The 18,968-nt window shown below is 22.0% G+C and overlaps 3 protein-coding genes across 3 annotated transcripts; 2 read left to right on the top strand and 1 right to left on the bottom strand.

The window, feature by feature from the left end:
- Window positions 1-1,543: 1,543 nt before the first annotated feature.
- PBANKA_1231600 (AP2 domain transcription factor AP2-O2) lies at window positions 1,544-7,540 on the top strand (the record flags this gene model as incomplete). The annotated part of the gene is made up of 1 exon (XM_034566391.1): window positions 1,544-7,540. The coding sequence occupies one exon, from the start codon at window positions 1,544-1,546 to the stop codon at window positions 7,538-7,540; it is 5,997 nt and encodes a 1,998-aa protein (XP_034422993.1).
- Window positions 7,541-9,150: 1,610 nt separating this feature from the next.
- PBANKA_1231500 (ubiquitin carboxyl-terminal hydrolase 2, putative) lies at window positions 9,151-13,053 on the bottom strand (the record flags this gene model as incomplete). Its single annotated transcript, XM_034566390.1, has 3 exons — window positions 9,151-12,276; window positions 12,376-12,784; window positions 12,932-13,053. 3 exons carry the CDS (start codon window positions 13,051-13,053, stop codon window positions 9,151-9,153), a joined length of 3,657 nt encoding a protein of 1,218 aa, XP_034422992.1.
- Window positions 13,054-14,670: 1,617 nt separating this feature from the next.
- Window positions 14,671-18,648, top strand: PBANKA_1231400 (sporozoite surface antigen MB2, putative; the record flags this gene model as incomplete). Its single annotated transcript, XM_034566389.1, has 1 exon — window positions 14,671-18,648. The coding sequence occupies one exon, from the start codon at window positions 14,671-14,673 to the stop codon at window positions 18,646-18,648; it is 3,978 nt and encodes a 1,325-aa protein (XP_034422991.1).
- Between the last annotated feature and the right edge of the window lie 320 nt (window positions 18,649-18,968).

Genomic DNA, 18,968 nt, shown 5'->3' with positions numbered 1-18,968 from the left:
TATAGCTAAAATCTTATATATGTATTTTTTTTTCTTAACTGTTCATATAAAAAGCCAAGTTTATAAAAAAAAATTATTTATAATTTATGTGCAGTCATACACCATTTTGTACATAGATATATCTTTTTCTATACAAATATATGCATATTTATATTTCTCAATTTAAAAATAATCATATATAAATATATTTACACAATGTATGCACAAGTATTTATATGTATATAACAGGATATTCTTATATACATAATTTATTTTTATATGTAGTGATAACAAAAGGCTAATTGATGTAAAATAAAGTACTATATTTCATATTTATGCATAAATGAAAACAAAAAATACATTCACAAATCAATGATTAAATTTGCTGTTTATTATTCTATAAATACAAAACGTACATTTGTAATAAATTTTACCAATTCATATGTTTATATTGTATTGATTCACAGACAAGTGGAAACTACTAAAGTATTCTTTGCATTTAATTTACAAAATTATTCCATTTTTTTTTTTTTCATGAGCTACATTAAGTTTCGTGGATCTTTATTCGAATATAAGAAGATTTAGACATCAAATTTAGTGTATATATTATATTATATTATATTAATATATGTATATTATATATATATTGATTTATTTACAAAAGTAATATATATGATTATACATATTTATAACAATGCTGTTATTATATTTTTATTATTTATTGTAATTATACATTGTTCAATAATAACATTTTTTTTGTGATATAAAAATTTAAAAAAATACATAATTAGGGTTTTTCTGGAATGATAGATCAACCAGATGAAAAATTATAAAATGGAGAAAATTATATAAAATTATATAATTTTTTTTTTGTGATAAACTAATTTGTATTTTGGAATAATACTTTATATAAGCATCGTGATCATTTTTTATTTAACGTGAACTGTTCATATGGTTTTAATAAATTCCCATGTGTATGTTATTATATAAGAAGAATGTTATAATTTATGTTTTTTAGTATCCACTTTTTTTTGGGGGTTATTCTTATATTTATCAAATGTGCGTATTTTATTATTAAGAATATATGTACATTAATTAATATATCCTTTGTATTTTAGTTTTCACTAATTTGTATTTATGCATTTCTATGAGAATGAGTTAATATATATATACTACATACATACATACATGTATACATATAATAATGAGATATATAATTAAGAATTTCCTGTTTTAAAATTTTTTATAAAGGTAAAATAAAGATAAAAAAAAAGTCTTTTTACGATATTGCATATATTTGTAAATTTATATTTTGTTTTTTGGATCAATATATTTTTATTGTCCTTACAAAAATAGCAATAAGTAACAATAAAAAAAAAAAGACAATTTAAATATGCATGTTTGCTTAATTATAATAAAAAATTATATTTTTTAAAATTAATTTTATTTCTATATGTTTGAATAAATTTATTACTACTATTGTAATAATACAATTTATATATTTTCTTAGTTTTTTTATTTATCTTTATTATTTATTTTATTGTTTCATAAATTAAAAAATAACATGAAGCCTGAAGATGAAAACTTTGATAATATTGGCGAAGACGCCTATATGCACACAATTAGGCAAATTAATATATTGCCGAATAAATCCATTATGAACAATTCTAATGATAAAGGTATCAAAATTGGAATTAATCAAAAGGATTATGATTTATATATTAGTCAATTAAAGAAAGCAAATCCGAACGAGCTATTCCAGGCACCTATTAATACATATTCATATGATATAGCTAGTGATAAAGGTGATATCGATGGAATGGATACTAGTAATATTAATAATAATACAAATGATATTAACAATAATAAAAATAGAAATGATAGAAGCGACGAAAAGGACAGAGCAAATGAAATGGATAACTCTTTGAGGAAAGCAAAAACAAATGTAGATAATAAAATAAATGATTTTGAATGTTATAATAATATGCGTGTAAATAATGTAGAATATAATGATATTTGCAATAATACAACAAATAATATAAAAAATAGTATAAAATTAAATGTAGATTTTTTAATAAAATGCAATGATAGTAATGATACGGCAATTTCTACTTCTACATCATGTACAAATACAAAGCTTTTAAGGCATAATAGTGATATTAGTAATTTAAATGGTGAAAATAATATTTATAGTAATATAGATGATAATAAATTGGATAGTAACTCTACTAAAATAATTTTGATTAATAATGATAATAAAATAAAAGAAGTTTGTAATGAAAATTATATATGTAATAAAGAAAATTCAATTTCTGAAAGTTTTAATAATACTAATATGGATAATGCATCTAATAGTAGTAGTACTGTAATTTGTTTTAACAATTCAAAATTAAATTATAATTTTGAAAACCCAAAGTGCATTAGTTATAATAAAGATAACTATAAAAATTGTAATATTGATAAAGAATACAATAATAATAGTGTTAATAATTTTTCAAATAAATTAAAAAAATCTAAAAAAAATAATAACTCACTAATAAATAATGGTATTATTAATTATGACAAAAAAGAAAAAAATAAAAATACAAAATTAATAAATGAAAATGTGGGAAATACAAATAATTTAAATAAATTTGAATTTAATGAAAATACATATGATTTATTAAATAATACAGAATTAGCAAATAAATTAAATAAATTTTGTAATAAAGTACAGAAAAAAAAAATAGCTAGGAATCATAATTTTGATGGCGATCAAAGTGACAGCATAATAAATATAGAATGTGATTTAAATAAGGAAAATAAAGAAATAATAAAAAAAAACGGAGTACAATCAATGCTTATGCATATAAAAAATATTAACAAAATATCTTCAAATAATTTAGAGCAACCTAAAGATCAACATTTAGAACAAACAGATACAAATTGTTTAGATAGCAATAATAACCTTTCAGATAATGATGAAAAAAAAAAAAAAAAACGAAAAAGAATCAACGACAATTTATCATTAAATAATATTAAAAAACAAATTAATTCTATAAATGCTTATAAAAATTATATTTATAATAATGAAACAATAGAAGAAGATATAAGTCACAAGCAAATGATAGTACAAAACTTTTTTAATCAAAATGAGGTAGAGATGTTAAATTCGGAAAATATAATTAATAACCCAATCCGAGTGTCAGATAATGAACTAATTCATAAAAAATGTAATGCCAACGATAATGGGGATCTATTATATGGGGTAAAAAAAATGCCCACTTCAGAAAAAAATAGCATTTCAGAAAAAAATAGCATTTCAGAAAAAAATAGCATTTCAGAAAAAAATAACATTTTAGAAAAAAATAACATTTCAGAAAAAAATAACATTTTAGAAAAAAATAACATTTCAGAAAAAAATAACATTTCAGAAAAAAATAACATTTCAGAAAAAAATAATAAAAATGCAATGATTCATAATATGCCTCCTCAAATAATTCAATCTACTATATATCAAAAAAATAACAATATTGATAACTACGAAATTTCAAATCAACATGGCCTTAATAATAGAAATTGTATATATGAAAAAGAATCTGAATATGATAATAATATTGTTGACGAATCTAAAACGGTTATTAATGAGATTGAAAATGACATTAGCGTATCTAAAGATAGTATTAGAACAAATCATGTAAATACAGAAGAACCTACAGCATCTATTTATAATGATAGAACATCTTGTCCCCCTCCCAATATACCTAACGAATCATATTCAAAAAGGCCCCAACGAAATGCAGCAAAAAAATGTATAAATTTATGGTCTGAAGAGTTAAGAAAAAAATCCGAAAAATTTTATGGATTACATGATAAAGGTAAAAATGGGGGAGGAGATTCAAAAAAGGAAGATAAAATATTAAAAAAAAAAGAAAAAGAAAAAAAAGAAGGGGTATATTTAAATAAAATAGTTTGGGAAAATAATGAGGATGAGATTGATGAAGAAAAAGATGATAAACAAAAAAAAAAAAATAAAAAAAATAAAAAATATAACAATAATAATGAAAATGTGTCAGAAATCGAACAAAGGAATGAAGAAATACCTATATTATTTAATAGAAATATGGATGAAAGGGAAATGTTTAAATATTTAGATATTTTAAGACATTTACCTAGTAAAAAAGGTGGTGCCCAATATAAACTACATAAAGCTATATTAACTGAAGAAATGGTTAAAAGAGCTAAGAAATTCCCATTAGTTCAAGGTGTTTATTTTGATAGGTACCAACAAAGATGGAGTGTTAATTGGAATGAAGATGGCAAAAGAGTTGCAAAATATTTTCCTATTAAATTATTTGGATTTGATTATGCTCGTAGATTAGCTATATATTGTAAAAATTATCAGAAAATTCCAGAAGAAGCTTTAATTTTTGAACAAGCATATCGAGCCAAACATCAAAATAATAAATCAAAATTCGAAAATCGAGAAAATTGTAAAATTGGCGAAATTGAAAATAATAAAGGATATAATATTAAAAAAAATAATAAAAGAAATATAAAAAAAAGAAATATTATAGATAAATCAAATTCAGAAGATGAAACGTTGAATAGTCAAAATATTACTAAAAAGAGACATATTACAAATCAAAATGATAAAAACAATGATACAAATTTTATGCATGGAAGTGCAAATATATGGGAAAATTCAATTAATAGTGTTTCAGATAATATTCAAGACGCCTCAAAGAAATTCATGAGTAATAATAGCGAATATTATTATAGTAGTGATAATAATAGTGATATTAGGAAATATAATTCATTTGTTGATCAAAATAATAATTTATTCTCCGATTCTATAAGCGGCTCTATTAGAAGTAATTCACATTCTGAAGAATTAGTTGCTGGAAATATTTTAAGCAATTTGCAAACACGTGACAATATAGATATTTTTAAAATTGACAAAATGAATAGTACAAATGTGAATACCATTAAGAATTATGATTTACAAAATTCTATAGGTGATGGGAATCAAATATTAAATTTATTAAAAAATAAATATTTAAATAATAGTGCAATAAATGAGAAAAATAAAAGAGCGTTTACAATTAGCGAATCAAACGTTGATCATGATAATAATGATAGTAATAGTAAAACGAATATGGTTGAATGGGAAAATGATGGAAATTACCAAGTTAATGTCTTGAGTGAGTTAGATAAAGGAGGAATAGAAAAAATTCAAAAAAAAAAAAAAAAAGATGTTTCTCATAAAACTCAAAATGATATCCCTAAAGATAATTCACGAATTAAAAAGGAATTATATTATTTAGAAAATAAAAATATAAATTTATTAAATGCTATAAATAAAGATAATATTAATACTATTCAAAATAATACTATTAAAGATGCCATTTTCCAAAAGACAAACCAATTAGGGCCTAAACACAGTTTGAGTATCAAATTAAATAGTATTAATAATGATGTAGAACATGAAAAAAATGGAGAAAAAACAAATAACATAAAAAAAAATTTAAAAAAAAATATAACATGTACTTCTACAGGCACATCATTAAAATCATCTGCTTCTTATATATCATCTGCTTCTTCATGCTATAAAAATTTAGAACAATTTTCATCAAATAATGGTTATTCTGATTTTAAAGAAAGTCATATTATACATAATAGTAATGATTATTTAGCAGAGGAAAAGGATTCAGGAATTTCGAACAAATGGATAGAAAAATATGAACTGGGAAATGTATTAGGAAATTCTAGAAATGTAGGAATTCGAAAGGAAAGCTTTTCATCTTCTACTGGAATTAATGAAAATCGATTTTTAATATCAAAAGACAACCAAAATTCGAAACCGATTTTGAAGTCAATTGCAAGCCAAAATAAAGAAGAAACGACAATAGTTAATGACGAAAAAAATATATTGGGAACAATATTTAATCACGATTATGATAAAGGTATAGAGAATATTGAAACTGACCATAATAAAATTGATGATATTAAAAATATAAATAAATATAAAGATATAATTAACAATTTAGGTGGATTTCAAAATATTGATAAAGTAGTAAATATAAATGGTTGTAATAATAGCGTTCATAACACAAATGAAGAAAATGGCGATGATATAAACTCAAGAATTGTTGGTGTACATTACGATAGAAAACAATATCGATGGAAAGCAACTTGGTACACATCAAATGGAAGAAGATGTGCAAAATATTATCCTATAAAACAATATGGATATTTAGAAGCAAAAAAAATGGCTATAGAATGTAGAAAAGTATATAACTTATATAAAAAAATAAAAAAAAATCCTGAAAATAATACGGATACTAATGATATTGATTTTGAAACTACAATATTTCCAAAAGAATATTATATAAGTTTATTTGAAAATGATGAAAAAAAAGATGGTTATTATATGGATAATAAAAAAGGGAAAAAAATAAAAACAAAAAAAGATAATATTAATATCCCAATTCCTAGTAACAATTCACCTCGAAACAATAATAGCTTCAATACTCTTATTTCTAGTAATAATAGTAATAACCATAATAATATTGGACTTTCATTTTCTAATTCTAATAATGAATGTTATTATTTTTGTGAAAATAATTCGAATAATAATTGTAATGATGTTATTAATTCTACCAATTCCACAACCAACAACTATTGCAATAATGTTTTGACTTTTCATGATAATTCAAAACAAAAGAAATACTGTAATGATATGCTTAACAAAATTGGCAATATAAAATCTGGAGAATATACCAATTTATATGACCATATTAATAATGATAATAATAATAATTCACATAAGTTTAATACAATATTAACTGATTTTAATGATTATAATACAAATAAAAAGAAAAACGAAAATGATTTAAACAAAATTACGTGCTTTCCAATCGGAGCTAAAACTAATGGAAATTATTTGTTTAGAAATATTTCAGAAATAAGTAAACTAAAAAAACAAAATAATCAGAATGATAAAAATTTGGGATATATATGTGATAAAGAATCGGACAGTATATGTCATAGTACATTTAAAAATGAAATAGACGAAGAAGAAAGGGAAGAAAAAGAAGAAAAAGAAGAAAAAGAAGAAAACAAAGAAATTGATATAAATGAAAATAATTTGAATAGTTCTTTAAAATACTCATCACCTTCTCTATTATCTTTATATTATTTATCAGAAAATATTTTGAAATTTCAAAAAGGAACAATTAAATATATTTTACAAGATTTACGAGACAATTGTTTATCAAATTTAGCATATGATATACAAAACATAACATTTCAAGAGTATTATATGGCTATTCACTATTTAAATAGATATGTAAACGATTCGACATGTTATGACGACATATTTTTTCTTTTAAAAGTTTTAGCACAAAATTTAGAGATTAAAAAAATACCAAGTTTATATAATGAAGAAAAACAAAAAGAGCTATTAAACTCATTAACAGTTATAACAAAAAAATTGAAAAATAATTATTCTTATTATACACATAATACCTTTAAAAATACAAATGAGCTTGACAAATTTTCATCTTTAATATTTCAATAATTTTAACTTACGTTTTTAATCACTTTTCGTATCCACTTTTGCATGTGCAAAAGCAATAAAAATAAAAAATAATAATAATTAAACAACTATTAGGCACTAAGATATGAGCATATATCACTCCCCATGAAATTTCACAAAATCGTACAAGAGCGTACAACCATGGAATTATACACTAATGCAACTATTTGATAATAATTATACAAAAACTTTCACATAACATTTCCTTCCGTTAATCCACAATGATAATTTTTTCCTTCAATATGTTTTTTAATAATACATTTATAGTTATATATATGATATATTTTATTTATATATGTTCATTTATTATTAAGAAAAATATTAATTGTTAATATAAAAATTGACATAGTAGCTATTTTTTTTTTTTTTGCACACAAATAGCCATTTTTGTAATATTAGCTGTATGTACATTATTCTCATATTCTTTTATTATTATATTACCATTATTATATTGCCATTATTATATTGCCATTATTATATTGCCATTATTATATTGCCATTATTATCATCATTATTATATATGTATGTACATATTGTCAATAATAAAAGATGATATATATGTATTGTTATATGAGCATATTCATTTTTTTCTATTTGTTTTTTTTGTACATAAGCTTATTTATTTATATCTGTCTATATGTGTAATGGTACCATATTTGAGGGCTTTATTTTTTACACTATGCTTTTCATTTATATGCTTCATTTTTACAAATAAATTTCTATATTTTCAGTTTTTATTTTTAATATATATATTTACATGTTTTTTTCTTTTATATTTGATGAAAATGTTTTTAATAGCATAACTAGTTTGAAAATGTTTTAGGACTAATTTCTATGTAGTTATAATAATAAAAAATACCAATAGCAATATCGACATTTAATGACAATGTGTGACAATGAATACAAACAAAATGACAATGGCACGACAAATAAAGGCTTATAAATAAAATTTCTAGTAATAAAAAACGAAATTATGAAATCGAACAAATTCATACATAAATATGAATGGAATAATTTCTATGGTTATTGATTTTTATGAACTAATTGAATAATTATTATAATAGAGGGTGACAAATTCGGAAAATTTGATATATATAAATAATATTATATATATTGTGATAAAATTAATAAGCATAATATATATGTGTTTATTTTTATGGGCATTCAAACATACATATATATCTATGTCTATATATCTTTGATGGGATATGTAGGGTTCCTATGATTATTGCTTTACAACATATGGGTGCATATATAAATTTCGTACACACATATGTTTCTTAAAATATAACGTTTTTTTTATTTGGGTTTCGTGAAAATCATACTAATTAATTAAAATATTAAAAAATTGTAACAAAAATGCAGCAGTATAGGAAAGGCATATAATTCGGTCAATATGCATATAATGGTCTTCAAAATGGAATAAGTGTATGCCCACTCTTGACGAGTAAATATGTGGGTATATATGTCACATTATTAATAATGAAATAAGCTGAAACGGTTTAATCAGGTATATATATATATATATATGTGTTTGCCAATAACCTGATATTTATTTCATTTATTAGAATTATGTCTAAGCTAAAATAAATTTAATTATAGTAACTTGCATTTGCCATTCGAATAGCCTCTTCTTCTGCTATGTTTCTATGCTGAGCTATATCGGTAAACTTTTCATTTTTATATGTATGAAGTTGATAAAATAAAAGGTATGCATTTTTTGTGTTAATTTGAGATTCATCAATTGTTGTAACATATGTATCATTAAAATTATACCATTGTCCATTTAATTTAACATAAGCAAAGTAATGGCCTCCACCCAACCCTCCAGTATGGCAATTAACTCCTATTAATTCATATAAAGGTAAATAAGTTGGATCAAAACTTTTCATATGTTTTAATCCATCTGATAATATATATGGTGTCATATCAAGATATTCATTTTCTTTATGGGGATAATAAACATATGAATCTATTTTAGTTCTTAACCATCGGTTTGAATTATTAAATCTTTTTAGATGTAATATTAATACAATTGGCATGCGAAATAAATCTAACTTTTTATATGCTTGTACATGTAATTTACAATTACTACAATACCATGTATTATCTTCATCTAAATGCTCTTCTTCTGAAAATAATTTTAAACATGTATCGACACTATATTTTTCTTCTAAATCCATTAATGTTAATGTTTTAATATCAAAAGATAGTTCTTCTTTTATTGAATTACTATCTAAATGTATAATAATAAGTTTATTTTTTTCTGAAATTTGAATATAATCTGATAAGTATGTTTCATCACATTTTAAAAAAAATCCTAAATTATCTTTTGCATCCCAATTATTTTTTAAATTATAAGAAGGTATATATAAATGTATCTTATCTAAATAACTTTCATAATAATCATTTGTACCTTCTTCAATATTCATATTTGTACTATTAGTAGAACAATTCAAACTAATATCGGGGCTATTATCTTTTTTATTACTATCAAAATATATATTAGATATATTTTTATTTTTATGATATAATTTATTATTATTTTCATTTTCATTTTCATTTTCATTATAATACCCTATTTCACTATCTCCATTTTTTAATCGTTTTTCTCCATATCCGTTTCCATAAAATCCACTATTAATACTATTACATCTACTTCGGCTCTGATTCATTTTAATATTTTCAAATTTCAAGTTTTTTTTGTATGCAATTTTTACTTTATCATATAACTCCTTTGTTGTAATATTATATGCAGTATTTACTAAAAAAGGTAAATCGTTATTTTTCATTTTATATAATAATTGTTCATCTTTACATAAAGGCACAATTAGCAAGTATATAGATTTATTATCATTATTATTTTCATTATTGAAGGGCTCATTTTTTGTATCTTCAGTTATAGTATCATTTGAATTTTCTAAATCGTCTGGTTTACCTATTTCAGTATCTAAATGTGATTTGTCTCCTTTTCTTAAAGAATTAGAAGGGGAAGATAAACTACCTTTCCTTTTTTTGCCTAACTTATTATTATGTAATTTATTTTGATTATATTTTTTATCATCATTATTTGGCGAATCATTTTTTATATACATATCCTCATCTTTTGAATTGTTATTTCTTGCTTTTCCAACTGAACTTGTTGAAGAAGTTAAACTATCAGATACTCTTATTTTTCCATTTTCATCATTATAATTATTCACATTTTTATTATTATCAATTAGATGTGGCCAATTTTGAGGAACTATAAAAACAAATATATGACTAATACCTTTCCCTGTCCTTGCATGTGGTTCAGCTATAATATCATTATTATTTAATATTTGAAAAAAATTATTGCATGCTAAATTTTTAAATCTCGTATATAAAAAAAATAAATTAGAAATTTCAATATCACCTATTGTGTTAATATTACACATATGACAAATATTTTCATATATATTGTTTATGTCTTCTTCATTTAATGTATTTTTGATTTTTGATTTATTTTTTAAGGCTCTCATATAATTACTTCCATCAATATTATTTTTATTATTCATACTATTCCCAATATTTTCTTCATTATTTGTTTCATAACTTTCACTTGCTTCATCCATAAATTTGGTATGAAAGTTAAAAGCATTCGTATTTTCGTGGGAATATTTGTTATTTTTTATGATATTTTTTGTATGTAAAAGTATAGAGTTTCTTTTTTTTTTTAAATCTTTTATAATGTTTATAAAATTGTATTTTAATTTTAACACTTCTTGGGAACCACTAAAAATAGAGGAAAATCTCAAAGACATTTGAACATTTCTACTTAACATAACATGGAACCATATCCTATGATTCTTTTTAGGTGGCAACGGAATTGATAAATACATAAAAGGATCAAATGTTATACTAAGTTTGTTACATTGTGGGCATTGTAATCTTGATCTATATTGTCCTTGAAATAAATCGACAATTATTGAATTATTAATTTCTTTATGTCTTTTCCATGAAGCTTCTGCAACTTCTATATCTGGCCTATCGAGCCCTCCTTGTAATTTTTCTTCATAATATGGCTTTTTCTGAATTAAATTTAAATCTTCATGAAGACCATCTAATAAAAATGCTAAAAGTTCTTGTGAATCATGTTGTTGATATCCATAAAATTCATCTCTCTTTTCACTTATTGCCTGTTTTAAAGCTTTAGGAGCATATGGTTTTCCTTTTTTATTTATTTTCCACATTTCTAATAATGTTTCATAATATGCTTTAGCTAGTCGTCCATGTTGCCCAACTGGATTACAATAATTTATATGATCCCAGAATGATCCACTTAAAAAATAATTTGTAAATTTTAAAATTTTTGATAAGCATTGTAATGATGAATTTAAAAAACATGTGTTACCTAAATTTATTAATCCTCTATCACCACCATTTTCAAATATATAGCTAATAGATTTGGAATTATTTATTATATCATCATCTACACTTCCTGATATATTATTGCTTGTCATATTATATTCACTATATTCATTACCATATGTTAAGCATTTTATATCAGCCCTTTCATTGGTTATTAATAAACAACTCATTTGGTCTATATCATATTCATAGACTTTTTTATCCAAAGGATAATCATTGCTATTACTTATGTATAAACACTTCCAGTTTGTTTCTTTGTTTTCCCCAGGATCTTCCGCATAAAATAAATGTTTTTTGAATTTTTTGGGATCAAAATCACTGATTATCTATGAAAAAAGAAAGGAAAAAAAAGTAACATGTATATATAGATAACACATATGAATATGTGGAAAAAAAAACAGTTAAACAACAGCATATTAATTTACCTCTTTTAGAACATTTTCTATAGTATCGTTGCGTAAAATAACGATTTTCATTTGAGGGGGGTTTGAGTGCTCATTTGTATCTTTTGAATAAACAACAACTTTAAGTGGTTGGATATCGACTTTAAAAATTACTTTATCTTTTCTTTTCGTTTTATGTTGATAAACTGATCTTGGTATTTTTAGATTAAACTGGAAATGTTTTTCCAATATCTCAATAGCTTTTTCAGGATATAAAATAAAACTTATGCCATTTCCATTTTCATATTCTTTTAAAAGTCGAGTTCTTGTATTGACTTCGTTATCACAATCTTCTATAAATATTTTATTATTTATCAAGCTATCATAGGATGTATTTTTCCCAGATTCATAATTTCGTAAATTGTCTATGAAGTCTTTGTTTACTATATACCTATGGAAGGGGAAAAAATGTGTAAAAAAAAAAAAAAAAAATAAATAAATAAATAAATAAATAAATAGCAAAATTAATAAAAAAAAAATATATATATAATGGCTATTTGCACACACATCATATTAACCTATTTAAAAACAAACATACCATGTTTCATTTTCATTTTTTGGCTCAAAGGGGAAAGTATCAAATATTTTAAAAAGGTTAGAAATTTGTATATTATCCAGTATGACAGTTTTGTTTGAACTTATATCCGATAGGGAGCTCATTTTTTTTGTAAATTATTTATAAGCAAAAAAAAACTCTCCAAATAATATATTCTATGAGTATCTTTGTGTCATGTTCGAAAAACCTTTCTTTTTCTGATTCAGATACGAAAGTATACGCAGTTATATTTCATATATATGTATATTATTAATTCTATTTATATAATTTATACACTGCCGTGTAGTTTATATTTACACAATCATATAACTATAAAAAAGTAATTTTAAAGCGTTAAATATTCCATCATACAATATGATACCAAGCCAATATATTCTATTCAATGAATATTCACAAATGGAAATATATATGGTGTTTAAATATTTCCATAACATTTGATTTTGTTAAAAATTGTAATATCTTTAATAATAAAAAGTATAAAATAAAAATAAAATAATAAAGTACAAAGTAGGGGAAATCAAAAAAAAATTAAAATAAAATATTAAGTAATAAACACAAAAATAGATAACCTATTAAATATAATATGTATAATTTATTTATTTTATTATTATTTTATTTATTCCAATATTGTGATTATACGTATTGGCGATTTTTTTTTCAATTCCTTTTATTCGCTTATTTATTTTGTCGCTATTTATTTGTTCAATTATTTTTTAATTTTATTTATTATTATTTTTTTTAAGCTAAAAATAATATATTTTTTTTATTTTCCTAATGTGTATCATCATTATACTATTATTAATTTTTATAATTAATATTATGTGTAATGTATATAGAGGCACCATATTTGTATCGTATTATTTATTCTATTTTACTATTGCATGATTTATCATATTATCTTTCATTTTAGCATATGCCTATCTATAGAAAATATTTAAATAATATATATATCTTTTTTTTTTAAACATAGAAAAAAAAAAATATTATATGTATGGCCATGTTACACCATGAACATATTAAACATGTCATATATTTAAGAACCAATATTCATCTTTTTTTATGGTTTCATAGTTCATATTATTCTTTGAAATGTTCAAATATAAGACGTTTTCCATTTTTTTCGACACTATGCTACAAAAGTACACAAAAAACGGAAAAATACGAAATAAAAATATATCGCTTTTCGCCTGCACGTTCATACATTTCGGTTTCTCGATTGGAGGATAAGCTGTATATATAGTATTTATTTTTTTTGTTTAATCCGATATTTTTTTCAACTGTAAAAATTGTAAAATTTACTATTGTATATATATTTATTTAAATGGATATTGTAAAGTATATTAATTGGGACCCTATACTCAATGAATTAACAAAAATTTTGTGAATTTATTTGTTATCCATATATTTACATCATTCTACCATTTTGAATTCGCATTATATAACTGATTAAAATATCTGTTCAAAACTTTTCCTGCATTTATTATATTAAGGAGAATTTTAATAAATGTCAAATTTTCGGTAATAGCAGTTATTTGCATATTATATGTGGACATTGTTTTTTTTTTTTTTTATCATACCCATATCGATAAAATGCTTACAGAATAGTTGAAAAAAAAAATATTAAGTTGCCACAAAAAAAGATTTCAATAATATTTCTAGATATTTTTATTTCCGTCAAAATACACATTTTCTTATATCAGATACAAAAATGTAATTTTTTAATGTTTATAATTGTTTATGTAAATAATATTTATTTGTTTTCTTTTTTTTATGATGAAGTAATGTCTTATAAGTTTAGGCTTTTTTTAGCTATATGGCCGCTATTATGGTTTATAATAATATTAACAAAAATAAAACAATGTTTTTGTATAAATTTGAAAAAAGAAAAATTGAATTATATTTCCCATAATAATTATGTTATAACAAAAAGCAGTAAATACAAAATCGGGAAACTTAGAAAAAACAAAAATCATTATTTCACTCGAAATACAATACAGAATAATTTTTTAAAACTTTTTAACAAACTAAATACATTGAATAATAAAAATGTCATATCAAATAATTTCCCACTTTATTATTTTAACCCTTCAAGTATTTTTTTATATCAAAATTATGAAAAAATATTAGAAAATAAAGAATCTTTATACAAATGGAGTCACAAAAATGATAAAAGAAAAACAGATATATATTTATCTGATGACAAAAATAAAAGAAAAATACAAGTAAAGTCAAAAAATGATAATGAAAAATTGGAGAAAAAAAAAACTAATAAAATAGTGGAAAAAGATAAGATTAGTGAAAATAAAAAAAAAAATCCAGAATCGTATAGCATTAATCAAAAAGAAGATAATACAAAAAGTGAAATGAATAATGATCAAATCGAAAGTAATATAAATAATAATACTGATATAAAAAAAAAACGGAATAACCCCAAAAATACAGATGGAACCAAACTAAACTTAGAGGAAATAAATTACACAAAAGAAAGAAAATTAATCGGAAAAAAAAATAAAGAAAATGTGTCTTATACTTTAGAAAAATCGAGTAATGGAATAAAAGAATGTGTTTATACATCCTCGATTAATAACAATAATTTATACAAAAATAATGAAAAAAAAGAAACGAAATATATTTCTAGAAATAACATATCAAACAATAATCAGTATTCTGAGCAAATAAAAGAATCTAATATTGGAAAATGTTTTGAAGGCTATGTATGCTCCGTTAATGAAGAAGCAGCATATATAAAGATTTTTGATTTAAATAGTTTTGGAATATTATTTAAAAACAAATCTAATTTAGGAAATGATGTAGAAAATATGAATAGTTATTTTAAAATAAACCAAAAAGTTACTGTTAAAATATTGGGTGCAAATTTAAAAAAAAATATATATTATTTAGGAAATATAATAAAATATAATAAAGATATAATATTAGAAAAAGGAGATCAATCAAAAGGTTTGATAACAAAAATATGTGAATCTTATTGCTTTATTAAAATATTAAAAAATGGAAGTGTAGGTTATTTGCATAGATCAAAATTAAAATTTCTCGGAAATTATATTTTAAACAAAACAGAAAATATAAATAATAATGTCCAAAAAAATGACTCAAATTTTGAATCACTTTTAGATATGAAAAACTTAGAGATGCAAAGTAAACTAACAAAATCAATACAGTTTCAAAACATATTTAAAATATGGGATATAATAGATGTAGAAATATTATCTAAGTCTGAACATAATTTTAGTTCGAGTTATATTTTAACTATACCAACAGAAACTAACACATTCAAACGGGTTCTAGAATATGTTCAATCTACTTACAAAAAAAGTATAATAAATTCAATGTATTCAGATATTAAACAAGAAAATTTAACAAATACATGCCCAAAGGGAATCCTAAATGAACAGACTCAAAATAATTTAGAAGAATTTACTTGTACTGACAGAAAAGATACAATTTTAAACAATTCACATAATTATATTAATATTCAAAAAAAAAAAAAAAATAATAAAATTATTTACAATTTAGAAGATGATAAAATACAAATGAAAAAAGAAAGAGGAAAAATAAATGGCAACTTTGAAAATTCAGTAAAAAAAAAAAAAAAAAAAAAGGATAAAGGTAAAGAAACATTAACAAGAACATATCAACTGCCTAGTAATAGTAATAATAACAATGTTATCAATTTGTCTATGTTTTCAAAAATGATTAAAATATCACCATCTTCTTTAAAAAAATTTTTCATGATAAATGAAAAAAAAGAATTTAGTTTTAATTCTGAATTAACTTTAGATCAAATAAAAAAGGCTTGTGATTATTTTGAGATTCAGGACAATTTAATATTACCAGTTATAGCCAATAAAAAAACGAATGGACTTAAAAATAGTGAAAATACAAATCGTTTTGATAATATTTCAATAAATACGATTGAAAGTTGTTTTGATAAAAATAATAACTCCAATGTGATAGCATGCTCGAATAATATTAGTTTGAAAAGAAACGGTGGGGAAGACATAGACAATAAATCGATAAAAAATAAAAATATAGAAGAAAAAGAAAAAAAAAGAAATATAGTTGTCACATTTATAGGTCATATTAATCATGGAAAAACATCTTTATTTGATTATATTTGTAAAACAAATGAAAGAAATAAAGAACATGGATTAATAACACAAAATATAAGAGCTTTTAAAGCAAATTTAAACGATAATTCTGTTTGTACATTTATAGATACACCAGGGCATGAAGCTTTTATTCCTATAAGACAAAGAGGCATTCAAATTTCAGATTTAAGTATATTAGTTATATCAGCAGATGAAGGTATTCAAGAACAAACTATAGAATGTATAAAACTGATAAAAGAATTAAATATAAAAATTATAATTGCCATAACAAAAACAGATATTCCAAATGTTGATGTAGATAGAATAATAAACGATTTATTATATTATGATATATCCACTGAAATGAATGGTGGTGAAATTCAAGTAGTTGAATGTTCTATATATAAAGAAGATTCTATAAATAAATTGTTAGATGCAATATATTTAGAATCCGAATTTATTGATTTATCTATAAAATATAATGAAAATGCAGAAGGAGTAGTATTAGATTCATATATTGGTAAAAATGGTATTGTTTCAATTAATTTATTACAAAAAGGAATATTAAAATTAAATGACAATTTCTATACTGGATCATCTTATGGAAAAATAAAAGTTTTAAAAAATTATATGAATAAAAATGTAAAATATGCACATCCTTCTGATCCAGTTGTAATTATAGGATATAATAAAAATTCTATTCCTATTGCTGGAAATAAATTTCATGTAGTAGAATCTGAAACAATTGCAAAAGAAATTTCTGAACATAATAAGGATACAATTCTAAGTTCACAAATTAATGATTTTAATTATTCAATGGCAATACTTGATAAATATAAAGATATGATCATAAATCCTGAGATAAAAAACAAAAATGACATTAATGGTGAAAATAATGTAGAAACTCAATTGGATAATGAAAATGGTAATATAATTGAAAAAAATATTGAAGAAAATGAAAATAAATTAAAGGATATATATATAAATTATTTTATTAAATGTGATAAACAAGGAACTATAGATATTTTAAAAAATTCAATTCTAAAGTTGTCTAAAGAAGATACTATATATAGAATTCGAAATAAAATTATATATGCAAATATTGGAGATATTTCATTAAGTGATATAAATTATGCACTTAGCTTTAATGCTATTATTATAGGATTTAATGTTAAAATAGCTAAAAATATAAAAAATGGAAAAAGTTCGAAAAATAATTTAAGTTCCCAATTTATTTTTTCAAATGTTCTATATGAATTAATAGAACAAATTGAAAATGAAATGATCAAACGATTAAGCAAAAAACCAACTGGAAAATATATAGGAAAAGCTAAAATTTTGAAAATTTTTAATTTATCTAAATTTGGAAAAATATCAGGATGTATTGTTATTAATGGTACTATTAAAAATAATAGTAATGTCAGAATATTGAGAGATGGTAATGTTATATATGTTGGAAAAATTATATCTCTAAAAGTTTTGAAAAATGAAAGAAGTCAAGTAAATCAGAATGAAGAATGTGGAATAGCTTTTGACAATTTTACTGATTTTAATACATGTGATATTATTGAAGCATACGAAGAAAATTAAGCTCTTTATCACTCCTTACAATGTTTGGCTTTTTATATTTGTATGTAATGAAAATACATATTTTATGTTATAATTATATATTGTTTGGAGAAAAATATCACAATTCTATGATTCGTGTATGCAATTATTTACGAACAATTGATTCAGCGCCATCGCGATAATTGAGTAGTGTGCGAATTTTAATTTTTTAAAACCACTATTCACTTTTGCACAATCCTGCTTATGTGCATACTGATTTTTTAATTGTCTTAATATCTAACTTGAAAATCATTTTTTTTATTTTTTATTACATTTTTTATTCTTTTATTTGTTAATTTTGT

The sequence above is a fragment of the Plasmodium berghei genome (assembly GCF_900002375.2).
Source record: "Plasmodium berghei ANKA genome assembly, chromosome: 12".
NCBI lineage: Eukaryota > Apicomplexa > Aconoidasida > Haemosporida > Plasmodiidae > Plasmodium > Plasmodium berghei.
Note: the sequence above shows the minus strand (reverse complement) of the source record. Positions and strands in the feature narration are given on the sequence as shown.